Below are 21,400 nucleotides of genomic sequence, written 5' to 3' on the forward strand. Positions count from 1 at the left end.
AATTAAGCAAACAAAAATTGGTAAACTGGGTAAATAAAACAAATAGTGACTTGAGATCAAAACATGGACTAACTCAAAAATATGCTAAGACAAATTAGTATAGAGTCAATAGCTTTGCTATATGCGTAATTTCTTATTAGAAAATTTAATATATTTAAAATAGAAAGTTTTAGTATTTTTATAAAGAAATAATTTAGAGAGGCCAAAATGATAGTGCAGTGGTAGGGTGTTTGCCTTGCACCCAGCCAACCCGAGAAGGACCTGGGTTCAATCCCCGGTATCCCATATGATCCTCTGAGTCAAGAGCCAGGAGTAACCCCTGATCATGGCCAAGTATAGCCCCCAAACCAAAATAAATAAATAAATAAATAAATAAATAAATAAATAATAAATAAAAATAATTTGATCCAAAAATTTAATTTTGCTAAACCACGTATACAAGACACACACAAGACATGCACAGATATATGTAATGTGTATCCTTTCTACTAGGAAAAAAATCTAGTGCTTCTAATGGATGCAACAAACGTGAATAAAGACATGTTTGTTGACTAGAATTCTATAATCCTGAGTCCTCAATCTCAATTTAGTGTAATTCCAAATATCCAAAAAGCTTTTGCTATCTTGAAAAAAATCTTCAAATACAACTAGTAATGAATGATTTGTAGGAGATGAGTCAATAGTGTTTTATAAAATGCCTAATAAAGGGTACTTTGAGAATATATAAAAATATACCATGAAAAGATATATAATTTTCTGTGACAGTTTAATAAATTAGCAATCTTAAGAGTTTCAGTATTTTGCATATTGGTTGAGTAGGAAACCAGAAAGTGTGGATAGGTTCTGTTCAAAATTTACCTCTTAGAAGTGCATGGTTATAAGGAGGAAGGGAAAGAGTCCTGCAGAATAAGGAAGAAAAAACTGAGATAAAAAGTTTCCTATCTGGACAAGGGAGTTTTCTTGGGGGTAGGAGGATGGTAATTGGGAGGGAGTTTGGCTGGAGGCATGTATCTGTGCCTACTTAGAGTAGATTGTAGGGAGAGGGCATGGCAGGGGAAAAGAACCCCAGAAAAGGAAGAGGGAAGACAGTTCTTGCTTGCTGAGAATGGGACTGGGTACAGGGCTGGCAGAAAAATCTAGGGAGCACAAAACTACCAGGTAAGACACCCAGGAAGTTAGATCTTAGGCAGATATATGAAAGTGGGGGTAAGATAACAAGAATCATGAATAGTGATGGGGTGGGGGATGGGTTCTTAGAGGGAAGAACATATAAAGGGCTTTGGGTGGGGGGTGAGGAGTGGAGATTTATATAGTATTTTTTAAGGAAATAACACGTATTTTTTAGGATTTTTTTCCTGGAGTTTGGAGTTTTAGTTTTTATTTTTCCATAAAATAAAAAGGTGATCTTTTTTCCTTTACACTCTGTCTGGCAACTATGTGTATGAGTATCCTACTACAGACACCCTCTCCTTCCATGTGCCTAATACCTAGAGGTCACTGCTCATGCAGACACTATCCAGAAGGAGCCCAGGCAATGAAAGGTTGACCACTGGGTTGCCCTGGCCAGCGATCCAAGCAGTTCTGCAAACTCAATACTTGTTACACAGCTCACAGCAGTGTTCATACTTATCTGACAGTGACAACATCTGAGCTGCTCTATTCAGGGATTGGCATTAAGGGTTTATTGTTCAGGCATTTGGGACGATGGGAAAGGCTTCAGATTCTCCTGGCAAAGTAAAAACTACCAAGTTTGGGAAGCAGGGAAGATTACAATTCCCAGAAAGCTTTGGTATGGTTTTGAGCTAAAGAGAACTACAGTTCCCAGAAGTCTTGAATTGGCCTCAGATACCCTATATTCCCAACTACCTACTGTGTCAAATAATACCTGAAGTCAAAATGTCTTCCCAAATACTGGCAGTGGAGCCTCTAAAAGGAGAGCATCCTAAATCCGGCTGTCTGTGCTTGTGAAGTGTGGCAAGATCATCAAGTAAGGCTTCTTTGGATATTTACCTGGACTTACCTGGATGTCTAGGCCATATTGTAGTGTAATGCATATATACTTAGATCTTAGAGGTAGGTTTTAATTTTTTTTATAAGACTGAATCAAAGTGTTACCTGATCAAGTCTCAACTAGAGGACCTACAGTGAAAAGAGGCTTCCATGATTAACAGAGAATTGCCTTCTCTCAGCCGAGCTAGATTCAATCCCCTGTACTACATATAAGCAATGTATATTTAATTAGAGAAAAATCTTAATATTAATTACTAGGAAATGAATTATTTATCAAAATGTTAGGACTCACAAAAAGGAATATTCTTTATATGCCCTGTATTAAATGAAAGTCAGCAATAAGAAAATAATTTCATTCTATTTGTAAAGTCCACTTAAAATAAGTCTTAAACTATACCCCCCTGACAACAGCAATTATTTCTTCTGACAGAGGGCTGTGTGGTAAAATGAAAATTAGGGGGTTATACATATAGGAAGATCTTTTTGCTATTTAAATTTTTAAATAAATAAACATAATTTTCTTATACAAAACTTCTTCAAAGAAAGTCTTTGAAGATGCTTCACAAAGCCAATGTACAAAGTAAATTTGATGCACAATTTCTACCATTTGGTGGTTTTTCCATCATTTTATCATTACTGAAACACATAACTGGGACATGGTTTATACAGGATTGGAAAGTAAGAACTTAAGAGCTTTAAGAAGCATTCCGATAGGAAGATGACAACTGAGGTGAGCACAGGATATACCAAATGTTTTAAGGAATGGAGGGGACCATCAGAACTTCTTAAAAAAACATAAAAACAGGGGTTGGAGTGATAGCACAGCAGTAGGGCATTTGCCTTGCACACCGCTGACCTAGGATGAACCTTGCTTCGATTCCCAGTGTCCCATATGGTCCCCCAAACCAAAGGCAATTTCTGAACGCATAGGCTGGAGTAACCCCTGAGTGTCACCAGGTAGGCCCCCTCCAAAAAACCAAACAAACATATAAACACAGTCCCTATATACTAGATAGGGCAAATGATTAGAGGTGATTTTGTAAGGTTACTCCTGCGAAAAAGCATTACTTTTTCAATATCAAGCTCTTCATGCTTTTATTTCAGATACATATTAATTTAACACACAAAGATAGACACACCAATTAAAGCAAAAGATGAGAACATGTGAGGCGCTGCATGCTGATAATTTACGCTTGTTCTAAGCCTTGAAACATCTTTCCATACACAAGTTTTGTGCAAGAGATGGTAACTCATCTGCAACTTTTTAACCTTTCAGCAAAAAAAAAAAAAAAAATACATTTTATGTTATCTAAAGCACTATACCAAATATACTTCACCAATATATAAAACTTAAAAAATTGAGTTGTTTTTTTTCCCTTTGGTACATTTTGAAAGCCTGCTCTATTTCCAGATGTGTACAACAGGAGTAATCATATTTCAGACTTTAATAATCACTGACACTAAAATAATATTTACCTGCAATCTTGAATTTACTGGAAAATATGACTATTGTGCCTCTCCTAGAAAAATCTACACTTAGTATCATTATAGAGATCAAGATATGGGGCCAGAGCGGTGCTGTAAGCAGTAGGGTGTTTGCCTTGCACATGCTAACCTAGGACAGACCCTGGTTTGATCCTCTGGCATCTCATATGGTCCCCTTAGCCAGGAGCGATTTCTGAACACATAGCCAGGAGTAACCCCTGAGTGTCACTGGGTGTGGACCCCCCCAAAAAAAAGCAAAAAAAAAAAAAAAAAAAAAAAAGAGATCAAGATATACCACTGGCAGACCTATATATACTATCAAACATTAAATATCTAAAATAAAATGTCTGAAATTAACAAATAAATGGCAAAAAATGGCTGCGATTCAATTCAGCTACAAATACAACTACTTGTGAATAGACCAAATTAGTAAATTCATTTTCTCTAATTTATTTCTTCCATTCAATGTACACATCCTGTTTTTCCTATGACATTCCCTGAGAAGAAAATGCATCTAAGTTGATAGGAGCTTAAGGTCAGATAAATATCAAAATGTAATGAATAGTTACATTATCAAACTGGGCTAGCTTGTAATGTCATTACTATTTTCCATTGACACATTCTGCATTGCCTCATCAAAAAAAAAAAAACAGTAAACATAATCCACTGGAAGAATACTGTCAAAAAATTACTATCTTATTAAAGCATTTTACAAGAAACTAGTACAGTTCTCATCAAAATATCAATGATATTCTTGAAGGATGTTGAATATTCTGAAATTTATGTAGAAGCATAAAACACTCATAAAAGCTAAAGTCATTCTGAGAAAATGAAGTTGGGAGGTACATTTTTCTGGATTTTAAATTTATAGTATAAAACTGTAATTTTCAAAGGAGAATGGTACTGAAATATGTATACACTGTCAGGCCAGTGATTAGAATTGAGAACCAGTGAATGATAGATCACCAGATGGAAGGTTAATCCAAGACAAAATATATGGGGAAGCTCTTCAACAAACGATATTGGGGAAACTGTACAACCACTTGCAATATGAAACTGGACCCTTATCTCACACCACACAAAAAAATGAATTCAAATTGAATCAATCACAGAGATTAGGCCAGAAACTATAATTACACAATGGAAAATAGCGCAGAGCTCTCAAAGATCGGTACCTTATAACTGTTGCCAATTAAGTTACTCTACTGGCAAAGATAACCATAAAAGCAATTGGAGCAATAGAAAGTTAAAGCATTGCCATGACAAAAAAAAACACTGGTTAAAATTAAAGGCACCCTAACATCTGGAGAAGATATTTTAACAAACATCAGATAAAGGAGTAACACATAAAACTAGTGAAACATATATTCAGTAACAATAAAAAGTGTAATACCTCCACCAAAAAAATGAACATTTTTCAGAAATGATATATACTAGTGAATAATAATGAAAAAGCATTATCACAGTATAAGGGAAACATAAGTCAAAAGAAATAGGTCACATCAGTTAGTGTGTATATATGTGTATATACTATATATATATATATATATATATATGTATATATAAACACACACACATATACCACTGGTGTTGGGATGTGGTCAAAGGAAAGCTCTCATTCCGTCACTGATAGGAATATAGTTTGTCAGGTATGGGAAACAACAGAAAAATTTCTCATAAAGAAAAGTTAACTACTATGATTCAGTTACTCAACTTCAGAGCATCTATCCCCCAAACACATCATTAATTAGAAAAAAAAACACATATACACCCTATGTTCATTGCAGCACTTAGCCAAATGTTCAACAAGTAAATGGGTATATACACAAAGGAATACTACATAGCACAAGAGAAAATAAAATTAAGAAGTTCATCACAACTTGGATGGAACTAGAAGGTATCATGAGTGAAATAAGCCAGGGGCAAAAAAAGACAAAATAAATACCAAGCAATCTCACTCAGCTGTGCATACAGGAAAAAGGATCAAATGTACAGGCAACATCAATATCTAATAAAGTCTGGACAGTGGATTTCATGAGTACTAAGTTCAGGAGGTATTTGAGTAGAGTGAGGTAGACTGAAAGTAACACAAGGGCCTTTTAGGGGTGGTCAAGTGACCTGACAATATACAATAAAACAAAAACTATCAATTAACTTTAGACCAGAGGTGACTTAAGGAAAGGGGCAGAGGTTCATCAGTACTCTGATGGTGGTGCTGTGTAGTAACTTTTTACATCAAAATTTTAACACTTCATTTCCGAAGCTGGACCCTCCAGTCCTCCTCTATTTTGTCTCTGACAATCATTACACCAGAGGTCTCAAATGCGCGGCCCATGGGCCATTTGTGGCCCTCCATACAACATTTTGGTTATTATCGAATAATCGCAATAAAAATCGCATTAGTAAGAAAAAATCGCATTAAACATTCAAATAACCCGAGCAGTTCCGTTCGGGATATGCAAATGTTTCATGTGATTTTTTAAAAATTTTTTCTTACTAATGCGATTTTTTATTGTGAATATTCGGTAAGCGAATAATCGCGAATACTTTGTGCCTAGCGCAGATGTCATTTCCGCTGCTCCTGCCTGCTTTCCCTTGCATTATCGGAGGCCTAAGGGACAGAAGTTTACTACAGAATTAGTTCATACCTTCATCATAACTTCATCAAAGCCTGCTGTGAAGAGAAAGATTCATGACGAGCACATATAATTTCAGGAAAAGTGGGAGACACAGTATTTCTTTGCTGAGCACACGGCATCCCCACATGTCTTATTTGCTCAGAGAAAGTTGCAGTACACAAGGAATACAATTTGAAACACCATTATTCAACTTAACATGCTGAGGAATGTGCAAAATATCAAGGAAATGAGAGAACCAAGCGGGTTGCCAGTCTTAAAGCATGTCTAATGAGACAAAAAGATTTCTTCAAGAAAGCAACCAAGAGAATTTTGCATCAGTCAAAGGTACTTATATGGTTAGTGAGATGATTGCTAAGGCAGGAAAACCATTCACAGAAGTTTGTTAAAAATGCATGTTACAGGCTACAAGTATTATTTGTCCGGAAAAGAAAGGTCAGTTTCACAAAACCAGCTTTTCTGCCAACACTGTTGCAGAGCGCATTTCTGACATGTCAAGTGATATTTATCATCAACTGTGTGAGAAAGCCAAATGCTTTGATGCATACTCAGTTGCTCTTGACGAGGGCACAGATATAACAGACACTGCACGGCTCACAATTTATGTCCGTGGTTTTGATTGGAATTTTGAATTGACAGAGGAGCTGCTCACAATAATTCCAATGCATGGCCAGACCACCAATAATGAGATATTTCGGCATCTGTGTGATGCTATTGAGAACACAGGTTTGCCATGGAAGAGGTTTGTTGGAATAACAACCGAGGGAGCGCCATCGATGACAGGGAGGAAAAATGGACTGGTGGCACTTGTTCAAAAAAAAAAACTTGAAGAGGAGTGTCGGGAAGGCCATTGCTCTTTACTGCATTATCCATCAGCAGGCCCTTTGCAGTAAATGCCTGCCGAGTGACAATGTGATGTCTGTTGTTGTGAAATATATCAACCAAATCAGATCCAGGGGCTTAAAGCAGACATGCATGGGCAATTTTTGAGAAAATTGCCCCCCAGCTTCCCTGAGCTTTCCTGAATGTTTAAGCGCACCATGTGCCTTTTTGGGAGCACATATTTTTGTGAAAAGTTATTATCCACATTGAACTTCAATAAGTCAAAGTACAGGTCTAGACTTAATGATGATCATCTTCAAGGCATACTGAGGGTCTCAACTTCTTCCTCTCTAAAGCCAAATTGGTTCAGATTTGTGAGAAGTGCTGTCAAGTCTCTGGCAGCAAGGAATAGGCAAAAGATGCCATGTTCAGAAGAACTGTTCATGATATTCACTCAATGTTTTATTCATGTTCAGAAGAAATAATTAAAACTGTTAATAATGGGGCCGGGTGGTGGCGCTGAAGGTAAGGTGCCTGCCTTGCCTGCGCTAGCCTAGGACGGACCGCGGTTCGATCCCCCGGCGTCCCATATGGTCCCCCAAGAAGCCAGGAACAACTTCTGAGCGCATAGCCAGGAGTAACCCCTGAGCATCACAGGGTGTGGCCCAAAAACAAAAAAAACAAACAAACAAACAAAAAAAACTGTTAATAATGACGTTTGAGGACTTTTTATTTTTTTTGTGAAATCCCTTATGCGGCCCTGCTTCACCCCGACTTTGCCTCCTGCGGCCCCCAAGTAAATTGATTTTGAGACTCTGCATTACAGAAATGTTTTTAATTTTTCTCAAAACCTATAGATGAGTGAGACCATTCTGTATTTATTTCTCTCCCTCTGACTTACTTCACTCAGCATAATAGATTCCATATACATCCTATATAAGAAAATTTCATGACTTCATCTCTTCTGACGGCTGCATAAAAATCCAGAGGTGAGTGAAACAAACTTCATCAAAAATTAAAAATAAAAAAATAAATAAAATACATGAAGCTCACCACAGAGATTGTTGGGTGCAGTCACAGAAATAATTACACTGAGAACTATCATAACAAAATTTCACTGAATGAGGGAAGTAGAAAGCCTGTCTAGATTACAGGCAGGTGTGGGATGGGGAGAAGGGACACTTGGGATATTGGTGATGGGAATGTTGCACTGGTGATGGGAATGTTGCACTGGTTTTATATATATATATATATATATATATATATATATATATATATATATATATATATATATATATATATATATATATATATATAAATCAAGACAAAAAAGTCTTATATGTTTTCTCATTCCCTTATCAGCATTATGCAATAAGCATATGCATTTTCTAAATGTACTGAGTTATCAAGAAAATTAAAATGAGAAAGTAGTCAAAGCAAAAAAAAAATTTTTTTTAAACACTTTGTAATCTGGTTGCCTAAACTGTAATAAAAAATGAAAAGAAAAAAAGAAGAGAAAAACTTGGACAGTTGTAATTCAGAACAGCTTCTTGTAGTCTAAACTATTTAAAAATTGGTTAATTTCCCAATAGTAAGGATTGCATTTATTATCACAGGTAGACTACTTCTTATACATACAGAAAGGCATAATGGTTGAGGCAATAATGGACAAGTGTAAATTAATAATGCTACCTGTCAACATTAATCTCTTTAGAGGTGAAGAAAACTGTGCAGGCACTTGGAAAAATAATGTCACAAAATTATTCCCTACTACACAATTATGGAAGTCTGGTGCTTGAGAGACACCAGATTTACATGTATGTTAAAACAGACACACTACAGTAAAAATGATTAAGGAAAACAAAACTCACTTTTGATATTTACTAAAGCAAAAAAAAAAAGACTAAAGGTAAAATTTATTTAAAATAAAATTTAAAAAAAAACACATGGGGCCAGAGAGATAGCACAGCAGTAAGGCCTTTACCTTGCACGCAGCTGATTCGAACAGAAGGTGGTTCAAATCCTGACATTCCATATGGTCCCCCAAGCCTGCCAGGAGCCACTTCTGAGCACAAAGCCAATATTAACCCCTGAGCACCACCGGGTGTGACCCAAAAAACTAAAACCAAACAAAACAAAAAACCAAACCCACAAGTGGGGCTTAGCACAGCTGTAGGGTGTTTGCCTTGCATGTGGCTGACACAGTATGGACCTGGATTCAATCCCCCAGAGTTCAATATAGAAACCCGAACCAGGAGTGATTTCTGAGTGCAGAGCCAGGAGTAACTCGTGAGTTTACCGGGTCTGGCCCAAAAACCAAAAACCCCAAAATAAGGAGCCACAAAAAGCCTTATCACAAAAGTATAAATGTTATGAATAATCTTTTGACTAATTTTTAAAGTATGGGAATAATTTTCCTTAGAAAGTGAAAACAGGGCAAATGCAAGAGTAGAAAGTGAAAGCAGTTCTCTTTTATTTGTATATACTCAAGTGGCACATGATACTGATAACCACAAATTATCATTATGCAAGATTAGTACCTAAAGTATAACTCTGTATTCTAATCTGAAATTTAAATCACTAGATAAAGGCTGGAAAGATAGTACAGGTGGGTACTTGCTTGCCTTGCAAGCAGCTTACCCAGGTTTGATTCCTGGTACCACATATCCCAAGCCCAGTCAGATTTAAGCCCCAAGTAATATTGATGTGGCCCAATAACAGATAAACAAATAAATCACTATGTAAAGGAAAAATTTCCCCTGAGTTCCCTGACTGCCCTGATCACCTACCCCCCTCCTTCACAATTGTGGGAACTTGTAGACCCAGTTACAGTTCAACTTTCTTTCTGTTCTGATATGGTTCTAACCTGGTCATGTTAACCCTGTAAGCTTGCACCTGTATCTTGCAAAAATGTGATTAAGCAAATGCCAGGTATCATGTACTTCCTAAAGCAAATCAATCTACTGTAACTTTCTATTGTTTGAAATGCTAAATACAGCTTGTAAGCTCATGACACGGGGCTGGCAGTTTCTGGCTTATGCTGGATTCTAGCACAGCCCCTGCATATGCTTGTAAGAAAATAAATCCCCTGCTTTTGCATGAGACTGTGGTCTTGGTGTCTTTGAACGGCGCATCATTCTCCTGGACTTAACAACTAGTACAGACATTTCATATCATTCAAAATATTTATTCACTTATATATGCAAATCCCAATTTAAAAAATGAATCATTTAAAATTAAAGAAATTACTTCTTTTTCTTTTTAGGAGAGTGTTCCAAAACTGCGGTCAACTCAGCTTCCTCACTATGCTTCCTCTTCTTTTTTTTCTTTTTGTGGTCACTCTGATAACCACTAGAGTCACTGCACTGGAAAACAGGGTCTTGGTCCTGATCTCTCTTGTGCTTTTTCTTTTTCTTCTTCTTTGGCTCTTCTTTGCAGAGGCTATTCAGAATACTCTGTGCATCTGGATCTTCATTCATGATGCCATCCGCAAAATCTGCTGGCTCCGTGATACCATTGTCCACTTCACATGGCTCTAAGTCTTTCTTCTTTCTCTTTTTCTTCTTTGGAGGTTTTTCAACAGTTTCTTCAGTTACAATTTCTGCTACATCATCTTTAGAGCACTTGGATGGTAAACTATAAAATAACAGTTTAATGAATTTACAAAGCAATCATAGAAAAGCAAAAAAAAAAAAAAAATGAAGCAATTTTTTTCCTAAATGACAGCAATATCAGATATAATTTTGGCATAAACTTCAACTATTCCATTCTGTTACTTTGTGTCCAGACATGAAATGGTCCTTCATGGCTTCTAGAATTAGGATTGGCTCCAAATATTTGGTAAATAAGCATTAGATATCATGCTATCAAAACTCGTGAATCAAAACCACTTATGCTGATAGAAAATATGTTACGTTAAAATAATGGTGTTTCCTGTCTACTACTATCTCAATCCTTGTTTCATAAAAAAGTTTTTTTAATTACTTCTTTTAACCGGTGATCAAGCAGTGTTATTTCAGATTGTAAACTAACTTATACCACTAAAAAGCAATAAGCTACTTCAGGCCCAATGCTTTGGGAATCATTGAGAGCTGGAGAATAAACTCAAGTCTCTAACATGCTAAGCCAGGGGTCTCAAACTTGCGGCAGCCCTCCGTACAACATTTTGTGGCCCTGCCCTAGAAGAATCTTTTTTTGTTTTGTTTTGTTTTAGTTGTTTGGGTCACACACACCCCCCCCCCAATGTTCAAGGCTTACTACTGACTTTGCACTCAAGGATCACCCCCACTCTGCCTCCTGCGGCCCCCAGGCAAATTGAGTTTGAGCATTTGAGTTTGCTGATCTCTCCCCCAAGTCCAGATCCAAACTCAAATATCATATAAATCTCAACTAAAAAAAAAATCAGTAACAATAATTAAATTATTTTTGCTTCAACTGAGTAATATTTACTAGTTTTACACAAAATGACTTCAATTTTAGTATTTCTAGATTAAAGGTCAAGTTTTCTTTTAAATAACATACTAGAAAAAACTCAGAAAAAAATGATTAGCATTCAGTTTAACAGATACATATCCTTTGAGGGTATTTGAGCCCCACCAAGTGGTGCTCCAAGGTTTACTCCCGTCTCTACTCAAAAATCACTCCTGGCAGTTCTCAAGACCCTGTACGGTACTGAGAACTAAATCCAAGTCAGTCATATTAAGGCAACTAGGGCACTATCTATACAGCCCTCAATACAGATCTTTAGAGTATTTATTTATTTGGTTTTGGGGCCACACCTGGTGACACGCAGGGGTTACTCCTGGCTATGACCTCAGAAATTATTCCAGGCTTGGGGAACCATACAGGATGCCAGGGATAGAACCCAGGGCCATCCTGGGTTAGCTGTGTGCAAGGCAAACACCCTACCACTCTGGTATCACTCTGACCCCTAGAATCTTTATTTAATATGATGTCTTTATACTAAATATTTATATTTACATTAACTTTATAGCAAATATTCCAACAAAGTTTTTTTAAAAAAGGAGCCAAGTTCCCCAATTTAGAATAAAATAGAAATAAATGAAGAATCCATACAATAAGAAGATTAGGAACTAACCTAGTCATATTTAATTTTCCCCGAATGCAGAATACTCCCGCAGCGTCTGAGTCTAAACGAAATACTTCAAATTCTAGTTCATCACCCACATTGATCTCCAGAGTCTGCCACTCCTCAGCTGGCATCTGCTCAGGCTTCGGGATGGAAGCGTTGAAACACCCATGGACTAAACAGCCAATGTGGCTAGAGGACACTTTATTGACTGTACCCTGTGAAGGAAGTAAGCACAGGAAGAAATCAGGAAAAATATCTCAAGAGTTTTTGAAGGGCAAAACAAACTTCAAACTGGTCTGCTAAGAGAAAGCATGGAAACTACAGTTTAAACAGAAAGTTGATCTCAGTGAGAGTGTATCACATATTTTACTAAAACGTCATTTTAGTCAGAAACTATACGTTGTCAATGTAGCTCACTGACCTAACTCAGTGTTTTCCTAAGTTGGAATACAAACTTCATGGTGACACAAAAGGGTCAGACAGAAGACCACAGGAGCTTCCTGTGTCATTTGGGGACACTTAGTTTGTTAGCTAAAAGGAGGTACATTTTCAAGGAGGGCACGGAGTGTTTTTTCCTGAAAAGGAAAAGTAAGTCTGGGAGTCTCTAGATTATATAAACAACTCTCTAGCCTCTTCTCCTCTCAAAACCCCTAACTTTCATTGCAGGATTTACTAAGGTGGAGATTACTCTCTAACTGAACCAAAATCAAGCAGTGATATAAATTACAAGTCAAAATCCTCAGGCTGAAAGCATATGCTTTTCATAACTATGATCTACATTATATTTCTATAAACAGTATAGATTTCAAAGTTTATAAAGCGTTCTTCAATGATTCAATTCAGCAAGTTGTAAAGTAGAGCTTACTAGAAGACAGCTCACCCTATACATATAAAATCTTTCGAGAATTGCTTTTTCACTAAGTAACTGAACATTAGAAGCTTTAAAATTAAAAGAATGTGCTGTATCATTTTAAGCTTAAAAAAATTCCCATAAAACTTTCCACATTTATAAGGTATACGCACAAAGCCTGAAATATTAAAAAAAAATAACTGAAGTTAAATTTTGTACAATGCTGTTTTAAGTTCGAAATCCCTTATACATATATCCCATACACATCCTCTTCACATGGTGAAGAGGGGTGTACATTCTTAGACTGAAATTCAAGTATGATCATTTTTGTAACCACAGTGCTTAAAGAAATTATATCTATATCTATATGTATCTACCTATCCATCCTTGTGCTTAAAGAAATTATATCTATTTATTCATCCATCCATCCATCCATCCATCCATCCATCCATCCATCCATCCATCCATCCATCTATCCTCCCTGTCTATTTCGATTTGATAGCCCCAAAAGAAATTTCTGGATCCTCTGTATAAACAACTCTCTCTATAAAATGTAACAGTAGCCAGTGCTGAAAAGAAATGAGCTGTGAAACAAAATAAATAAGGACATGGAAAAAGATGAAGTGTTTAAATGCATACCTTTAAATTAAAAAAGTTAATTAGAAAAGCCTATAAAATTGTCACTATACGACATTCAGGAAAAAGCAAACTTGAATGAATGAAAATAATCAATAATTCAGTTTCATTAAGGGAGAAAGAAAAGAAATAGAGCACAGATAATGTTTGGTTATTCTGTAACATACACTAATGGTGGATGTCTAACACTACTCATTTGTCAAAACCTATAGAAAGTATAATGTGAAAAAGTGAAAACTAATGTAAAACTAGACTGTAATATTCTATCAGTAGTTTCAACAGTTGTAATACATGCACCAAAAATATGAGATTATGTCAATAGTATGAGAAATTACATCACTATTATACAAAAACTGCTATCCAAAAAAAACTATCAGAGACAAAAGGAATATCTTTCAAGTATATGAGCCTAAGAACTGAATACAAACCAAATAAATGGGCCTCAATCTACATCAAAAATTACTTCACACTGATCACAAACTCCAAATGGAAATACTAAAACTTCTAGAATTTTTTATACAGCCTAGGGATAGGTAGATTTCTAAGAATTCAAAGAACAATAATAATTTTAAAAAATCAACTTTGTTAAAATAAAGTGGGGTAATAAATGAAGAGAAACTTCCTCAAAGACATTACAGATGTCTAATTATAGATGTAACAAATATATGAAAAAAATAATGTTCTTCATCACTTATCACCAAAGACAAATATCAAACTAGGAATCAGTATCAACTCTTACATAAGATTAGCACATATCACAAGGAACAGTCTTTGTGGACATGGATATGGGGACAAAGGAACTGCCTTTCAAATGCACAGCTGGTGAGAATGCCAATGTGTCTAGTCTTTTTGTAAGACAATATAAACACAAAATACTAGGAATTTATCTTACAATTCCACTTCTTACCATGTACTCAAGGGCCCAAAAACCCTACCCCAAAGAGATATTTGTATTCCTGTGTTATTTGCAGCACTAGTCACACAGCTAAAATATTAAAAATAATAGTGTCTCAGAACAAATAGCTGAAAACATTAACTATGAAATAATAATACTGAACTATACATGAGAAGAGGAAATCATGCCATTTGTAGTTATGCGGATGGATCTAGAATCTCATATTGAGTTAGGTTATTCAGGAGAGTACCAGATACAGAAAGATTTCTCACAGATAAGGAACCATACTAAAAATAATGAATACCCAAAGGGAAGAGAAACTGAAGACTTCATGAGTAATGGGGGTATAGAGTTGGAAGGGAAAGAAAATCAATGGAAAATGAAGGAGTGAAGTGGACATTGGTGGAAGGTGTGAAACTGGACACTTTATGAATAAAATCCTATCATTAATCATACTGCTCATCAAACTCTAAAATAATATTTAAACAAAGAAAATGGAAAAGTGGCCTTTCTCAAAATTGAAACCTGCTATTCATAACTGATACCATTATAACAAAGAGTCGAAAGACAGAAAACATTGGTGTTTATGGTGCTGTTGCATCAAACACCCAACCGAGACTCAAGCCCTAGCACAGGGTTCCATTAGGAGGCTGGAAATGCAGTGTCCCTCAGGGCCTTGCACTGAACCATAGAGGTACAGTGGTGCAATGATGGTGGTGGGAAGAGCGAGACGGGGAGGGATCTTGGTCCAGAGGTACAGTGCAGAGAGGAGGGACGGGCTTTCTGGTATAGCTTGGGAAGTCCACCCAACAAATTAACAAAAAGGCATGGACTAGAAAAAATAGTACAAAACCTCCAAAACAAGGTAAGTTATTTTTTTGTATTTGTTTTTCTTCATTTAAGCACCATGATTACATATGATTTTAGTTGGATTTCAGTCATAAAAAGAACACCCCCCTCTTCAAGATAAACTTTGTTTTTAATACTATTCTACCTAAATGATGATAAGCCAATTAAAAACAAAGTAATTGAACAGACTTATTTAAGTACAGGGAGGAAAAAACATCCTTAAAGAAATGTCAATTGAACTCTAGTAACTAGATATACTAGACCTCCTAACCAGTAAAATCAAGGTGGAAAACAAGAATGGCAACAGGCCCTCTTGTGACTCAAAAGTACCATTTTTGCACCAAGTTAGTACCTCAAGTGGCAGGTAGCTCTGCTTAGTTTCATGACCACTTATTTCTTCCAGTCACAATCACAAGACAACACAGAAAAAACATCCCAACACGGCAAAGGTCACACACAGGGAAAAGCTTGGTGAGCGAATATGATAGCTCAGAAGACCAAACCAGTACCAATAGCAATACAGAACACTAAGGATGATCGAGGAACTCAAAGAAACCATGGAATGGACAGCCAACGGGACTGAAGGACAAGAGAGCAGAAATGAGAAAACTTCAAACAAAAGCAATGGAACTGAAAAACTTGCCAAACAAAATGAAAAACTCACTGGAAAGTCTCACCAGCAGTCACAACTGCTGAGGACAGATCAGTGAGCTTGAAGATGAGCTACATAACACCTCCAGTCAACAGCAGAAGATGGGAAAGTCTTAAATGAACAGGTAACATGGAAAGTTTGCGATGAACTCAAAAGAAACAATATAAGAATTATCGATGTCCCAGAGGGCAGGGAAGACAACCTCTATGAAGAAGCCAACAGTCATTAGATTGCTCAGAAGTTACCAGAAGTAGAGAGCACATGTCCCCTTACTCAGGCTGTCTGGAAGGCTAAAATGCAGCTTCTTAGCATAATGAAAACTACATAGAGATAAAATACTGAAAGCAGCAAGATCAAAGAAATAAGTACTGTACAAAGGAGTGTCCTTAAGATGTACAACATGTTTAACAAAGGAACTCTCAGACCTAAAGGCAGTGGTGGAATACAATGAAAAATTCAATGAATACCTCACCAAGACTTCTTTATCTAGTCAGACTCATTCAGATTTGAAGGAATGATCACAACTTTATGGATAAACAAGGCTACTTCACAGACTCAACTCCAATTTAATTTAATTTAATTTTATTATTTTAAGGCTAGTCAAGTGGGGCAGTGGGAGTGGAGAAGAAACGAAGAAATCTATAACTGGCTGGGATCAATTAATTGGTGAACACATAGCACTAGGAGGACCAGCTTCAACCCCAATTTTAAAAGAACTGAAGGGGGTATTCTAAGAGAAAACAAACTCCACAAACACATCAAATCTGACAAAAAAAAAAAATGGCAAAAAAGTCCATGAAAACAATCTCTCAATATCAAAGAACTAAATGTACATGCTTGCCTTGCATGAAACTAAACTAGGTTTAGTCCCTAGCACCATACATAGTTCCTGAGGCTTGCCAGAAATGATTCCTGAGTGCAGAACCAGTAGTATGTCCTGAACACTGTCAGGTGTAAACCCGCCCCAAAACACCCAAACACCCCAAACCAAAAAAACAAACAAACAAACAAAAAAAACACAAAACAAACCTAGGTAGGCTAAGCAGAGAGAAATGGTTCCTTTCTTTTAATGTTGTTTTTAGTTACCTGGTTTAGGAATTCCAATAGTGTATCAATGAATAATGCTTTCAAAAATGTCTAAAAATGTTTTAATTACAGCTATTTAGATGACAAGAAAAAAAAATACAAACCATTAGCTTTTGCCCTGGTTCGGGACAGAAAATAACAAAATCTGCTTCAATGTTAAGATGAATGTGTCCTTGATCATCATATATATCTCCTAATTCGCCAACTACTTTGATGTTATCATATGCCACAGGGACACCTAAAAGGCTGTTTAAAAAAAAAAAAGAAAAAAAGGTTACCTTCCATTTTCTCATAAAAACAGTATCAAAAGATATGCTGAATTACAAAGAAAACACATTCAAAAGAAAGTCATTCAAGATTAAAAAAAGAAAAAATGGAGTAAGATTACACTGTAACAACTTCAGCAGTTCTATTTCTCTAAAAGAATTCAATGTAACTACTAAAGTTGACATTGGGGCAAGAGTTTAATTAAGTAGTAGTCTTTAGGCATCGGCTTCAACCTCAGAACCTGAAAGAAAAAATAACTACATATATATATATATATATATATATATATATATATATATATATATATATATATATATATATATATATATATATATATATATAAAGAAATTAAAGCTGTCATGTACTAAAACTGATGTTGACACTTTTTAGTCAATGTAGAATTTAATTGTGACTTCAAAAAGGTCTAAGAGAAGTCAGAGAGCTGGAGCACACTTAGCTTGGAAGAGACTAGGCTTGATTCCCAATACCACACAGTCCAGCCAACAAAGCTAGGTGGAGACCGGGTGTCACTGGCTATGTCCCCAAAGACAAAGTCAATTCTATTTCTAAGTTCTCAATCACAACTATGAAGGAGGCAGATCTGGTGGCATCACCACCATCACCACAACTGCCTCCTCTAAACAATGCTCTCATCACTGCTTCTCTACTCCAACAGGGTTGCCTGACAATGCCATTATGTTTGAATCCCATTTTAGGAGTTTGTTCATTTGTGTAAATTCCAGACCCAACTCTGAGGCTTGAGTGGGGCGGGGAATAGTGATTGTTTGGGTTGGTGGCTGGACCCGGGATCTATGCTGAGGGATCACTCCTAGTGTGGTGAAAAGGAAACCTTCCTCCCATCCGCTCACCCTAAACTCTTGGGGGTTTTCTTGTGGGGGAGGGAATGGGGATTGTTTGATTTGGTGGCTGGACCCGGGATCTATGTTCAGGGATCACTCCTGCCGGCGTGAAGAGGAAACCCTCCTTCCACCCACCCAGCAACCCAGCAACCCAGCCTAAAGTGCAAGGAATGGAACTGGCTTGCAAGGCTTGCAAGACCAAGCAAGGCGAATAAATGTCAGGGCTCAACTAAGCCTAGGAGTGAGTCCCAGGGAAGCCTTCCAAGTCCATCCATCCCCAAGTTCACCCCCAACCCCAAAACATCGGGCGGCTGCGGGGGAAAGAGCAAGCAAAGGCCGTGCAAGGGTTGCAAAGTAGCAGAAGCACCTCTCGGAATAGCGCAGGAGCTCGGCGTCCAGCTGCTCCCGGATGCCACTGCGTTTGCGGTGCAGGTAGCGCGGCGCCAGGGCGACGTGCCTGCGGTGCGGCGCGGCCACCAGGCACGAGTAACGACTGGGCACCAGCGCACACGCGGCGGCGTACGTGGGCAGCTCGAGGCACTGCGGAGCAGCCCCGGCCGTGGCCCCCGCAGGCCCCGCCGAGACCGCTTTGGGCCGCGGAGCCTCCGAGCGGTCGGCAGCCATGCGGCTCAGCAATGCCTCGTCGCGGGCTACTGACGTCATCTTGGGCGCCTGCTTCCGGGTTGTAGATTTCTGCGTCCTAGACGTGCTGTCACGCCCCCCGGAAGTGGTGCGCTAAGAGCCTCCGTGTTGCATCTCCGCCAGCAGGGGGAGCTGACCGTTCTTTTTGCTCTAAGAAGCCTTGCGGAGCGCTGAGCTCCGGGGATCCTTACTGAGCATGCGCAAAAAAAATCCCGCAGGTATTCAATGGGATATCCTGTGTTTTCTCTGTCATTCTTTTTTAATTAATTAATTGATTGATTAATTAATTAATTAATTAAATCCAGGCTAGGTGGGCCTTTTCCATGCAAAAAGGGGTAGATAAAAGAAGACAATGGGGACTGGTAAAGGTCTTTGTTTCTGTTGTTTTTGTTTTTTTTTGGAAAAGATCTTTGTTATGGATAAAAGGTTTAATCTAATAGTCCCCCCAAACTAACCAGGAGTGATCCCTGAGTGCTGCTGAACCAGAAGTAAACCCTGAGCACTGTCTGGTGTGCCCCCAAATCCTTAAAATGCTTAATAACTTTAAATTAATACTTTTAATAATACTATGCTGCTTCACTTTGAAATTTATATTAAGGAGATCAAATCTACAAATATATTATTTAGTAAGAATGAGGTGAGGTGAAATAATAATATAAAGAATAATATGAAGGTGTTTATAAAAGTACAACGATTTTTGTTTTTGTTTTGCTTTTAGTGATGTGGAGCATTTTTCATGTGTCTTTTGGACACTGCATTTTTTTAAATTAATATCTTTATTTAAACACCTTGATTATAAATACAATTGTAGTTGGGTTTCAGTCATGTAAAGAACACCCCACTTCAACCAGTGCAATATTCCTATCACCAATTCTTACCAGGTGACATGTGCACCTCGAACCCGGATTGGCACTTTGAGCAAATTTCCATCGTAAGTGAGTTCATTTGAGAGGGTTTCGGACAGTGCATTTATGGCGTATCTTTTTTTGGTGGAGATACTATTCCTAAAAAAAAAGCAATCCTGATCTATCTTAGGAAACTTTCATCTTTAGAATCGAATCCTTCATCTCCATCAGGTGTGTCCTTCTGCAAAAGCTGATTGAGAACTGCTTTCCAGCGGGCTCAATCCCATCTCATCTTAGACACTTCTCTTTGGATCCCCACATAGTGAATTATTTTATTTAAATATATAAATTTATACATTTATCATGTTTAACATTTTATATCAATTATATATATAATTTTCTATTTTATATGTATATATTTGTATTTATATGATATAATTATATTTATATATTTTAAAATCATCTAAAACATAAATTTATACTTTTGTGTTTTTCTTTAATAATTTTTATTCTGACCAAAAGTGAATAATAAAGCTTTCACAGTAATATCTAAGGTACATAGTGACAATGAATCAGGGCCATTCCCACCACCAGGGCTATCCTCCCTCCACCCCTTTTTGCATCATTTGTCCCATATCTTCCTTCTTTGCCCTGGGAGTGCTAGTGTAACTGTTCCCCTTTGTGTATAGCTTGTTGTAGATAGAGTTTCGATTCTGTTGTTGTTGACTTTGGGTTTGGTGTTTAAGTCTGATCATTTTTTATTTCCACTCAATCAGTGGTCAGCAACCTGCGGCTCGCAAGCCACATGTGGCTCTTTACACTTTTAATTTGGCTCTTTTGTACACCAGTGACCTCTCCAGGAGTCAGGACTCTGCTCCTAGCCTCTGTCAGTGCACGCCCTGTGTGCAGCCCCAGCAGCAGGCTCCAAGACTGTAAGACTGTAAGATGATACCCAGTATCAATTTCTCTCTCTCTCTCTCTCTCTCTCTCTCTCTCTCTCTCTCCTCTCTATCTCTCTCTCCTCTCTGTCTCTCTCTCCTCTCTCACCTCTCTCCTCTCTCTCTCCTCTCTCTCCTCTCTCTCTCCTCTCCTCTCTCTCTCCTCTCTCTCTCCTCTCTCTCCTCTCTCTCCTCTCTCTCTCCTCTCTCTCCTCTCTCTCTCCTCTCTCTCCTCTCTCTCCTCTCTCTCCTCTCTCTCCTCTCTCCTCTCTCTCCTCTCTCTCTCTCTCTCTCTCTCTCTCTCTCTCTCTCTCTCTCTCTCTCTCTCTCTCTCTCTCGACCTGAGGCCTCCTGGTATTGGGAATTGGTTTTAATAAAGTAGTGTAGAGGTGTTCTAGTTTTCTGGGCTTGAGGCAGAGAGTACAAGATAAAAGGCCATGGACTCCATGATCATCCTTTCCTGGCTAGCTTGGTTTATTATTTCTTTCCTGCTACCCTGCTTCTTCAGAAAAGGTTGGGTGAGGTTTAGAAATACAGTGCCTGGAGTGATCTTAAAACACATATTTTATTTTGCACAAGAGTGGGCATCTTCCATGAAGGGATTCTCAACCCAGACTTTTCTTTTCCGTGGATTCTCATGTTCAATGTACTCATGATTAAAGTTGTGAGCTAATGCCCTTAAATGCTGTTTTTCATATTGATTATGACTTTCTGCATAATATAAGTGCTAATCAGAAATTTTTTGCAAGAATGGAAACATATCAATATCTCCTTCTCAGACACAGGTATCACAGAATCAGATTCTTTTTTGAACACCTCCATCTTATGTCTCACT

General features: G+C 37.6%; 1 protein-coding gene across 1 annotated transcript; it reads right to left on the reverse strand.

The window, feature by feature from the left end:
* Positions 1 to 10,119: 10,119 nt before the first annotated feature.
* Positions 10,120 to 18,764, reverse strand: POLR1F (RNA polymerase I subunit F). Its single transcript, XM_049785711.1, has 4 exons — positions 18,508 to 18,764; positions 17,118 to 17,259; positions 12,052 to 12,260; positions 10,120 to 10,589 (listed from the first exon to the last, which is right to left on the reverse strand). Exons 1-4 carry the CDS (start codon positions 18,762 to 18,764, stop codon positions 10,199 to 10,201), a joined length of 999 nt encoding a protein of 332 aa, XP_049641668.1. The 3' UTR covers positions 10,120 to 10,198.
* Positions 18,765 to 21,400: the final 2,636 nt, after the last annotated feature.

Source organism: Suncus etruscus, chromosome 13 (genome assembly GCF_024139225.1).
Source record: "Suncus etruscus isolate mSunEtr1 chromosome 13, mSunEtr1.pri.cur, whole genome shotgun sequence".
NCBI classification, from domain to species: Eukaryota; Metazoa; Chordata; class Mammalia; order Eulipotyphla; family Soricidae; genus Suncus; species Suncus etruscus.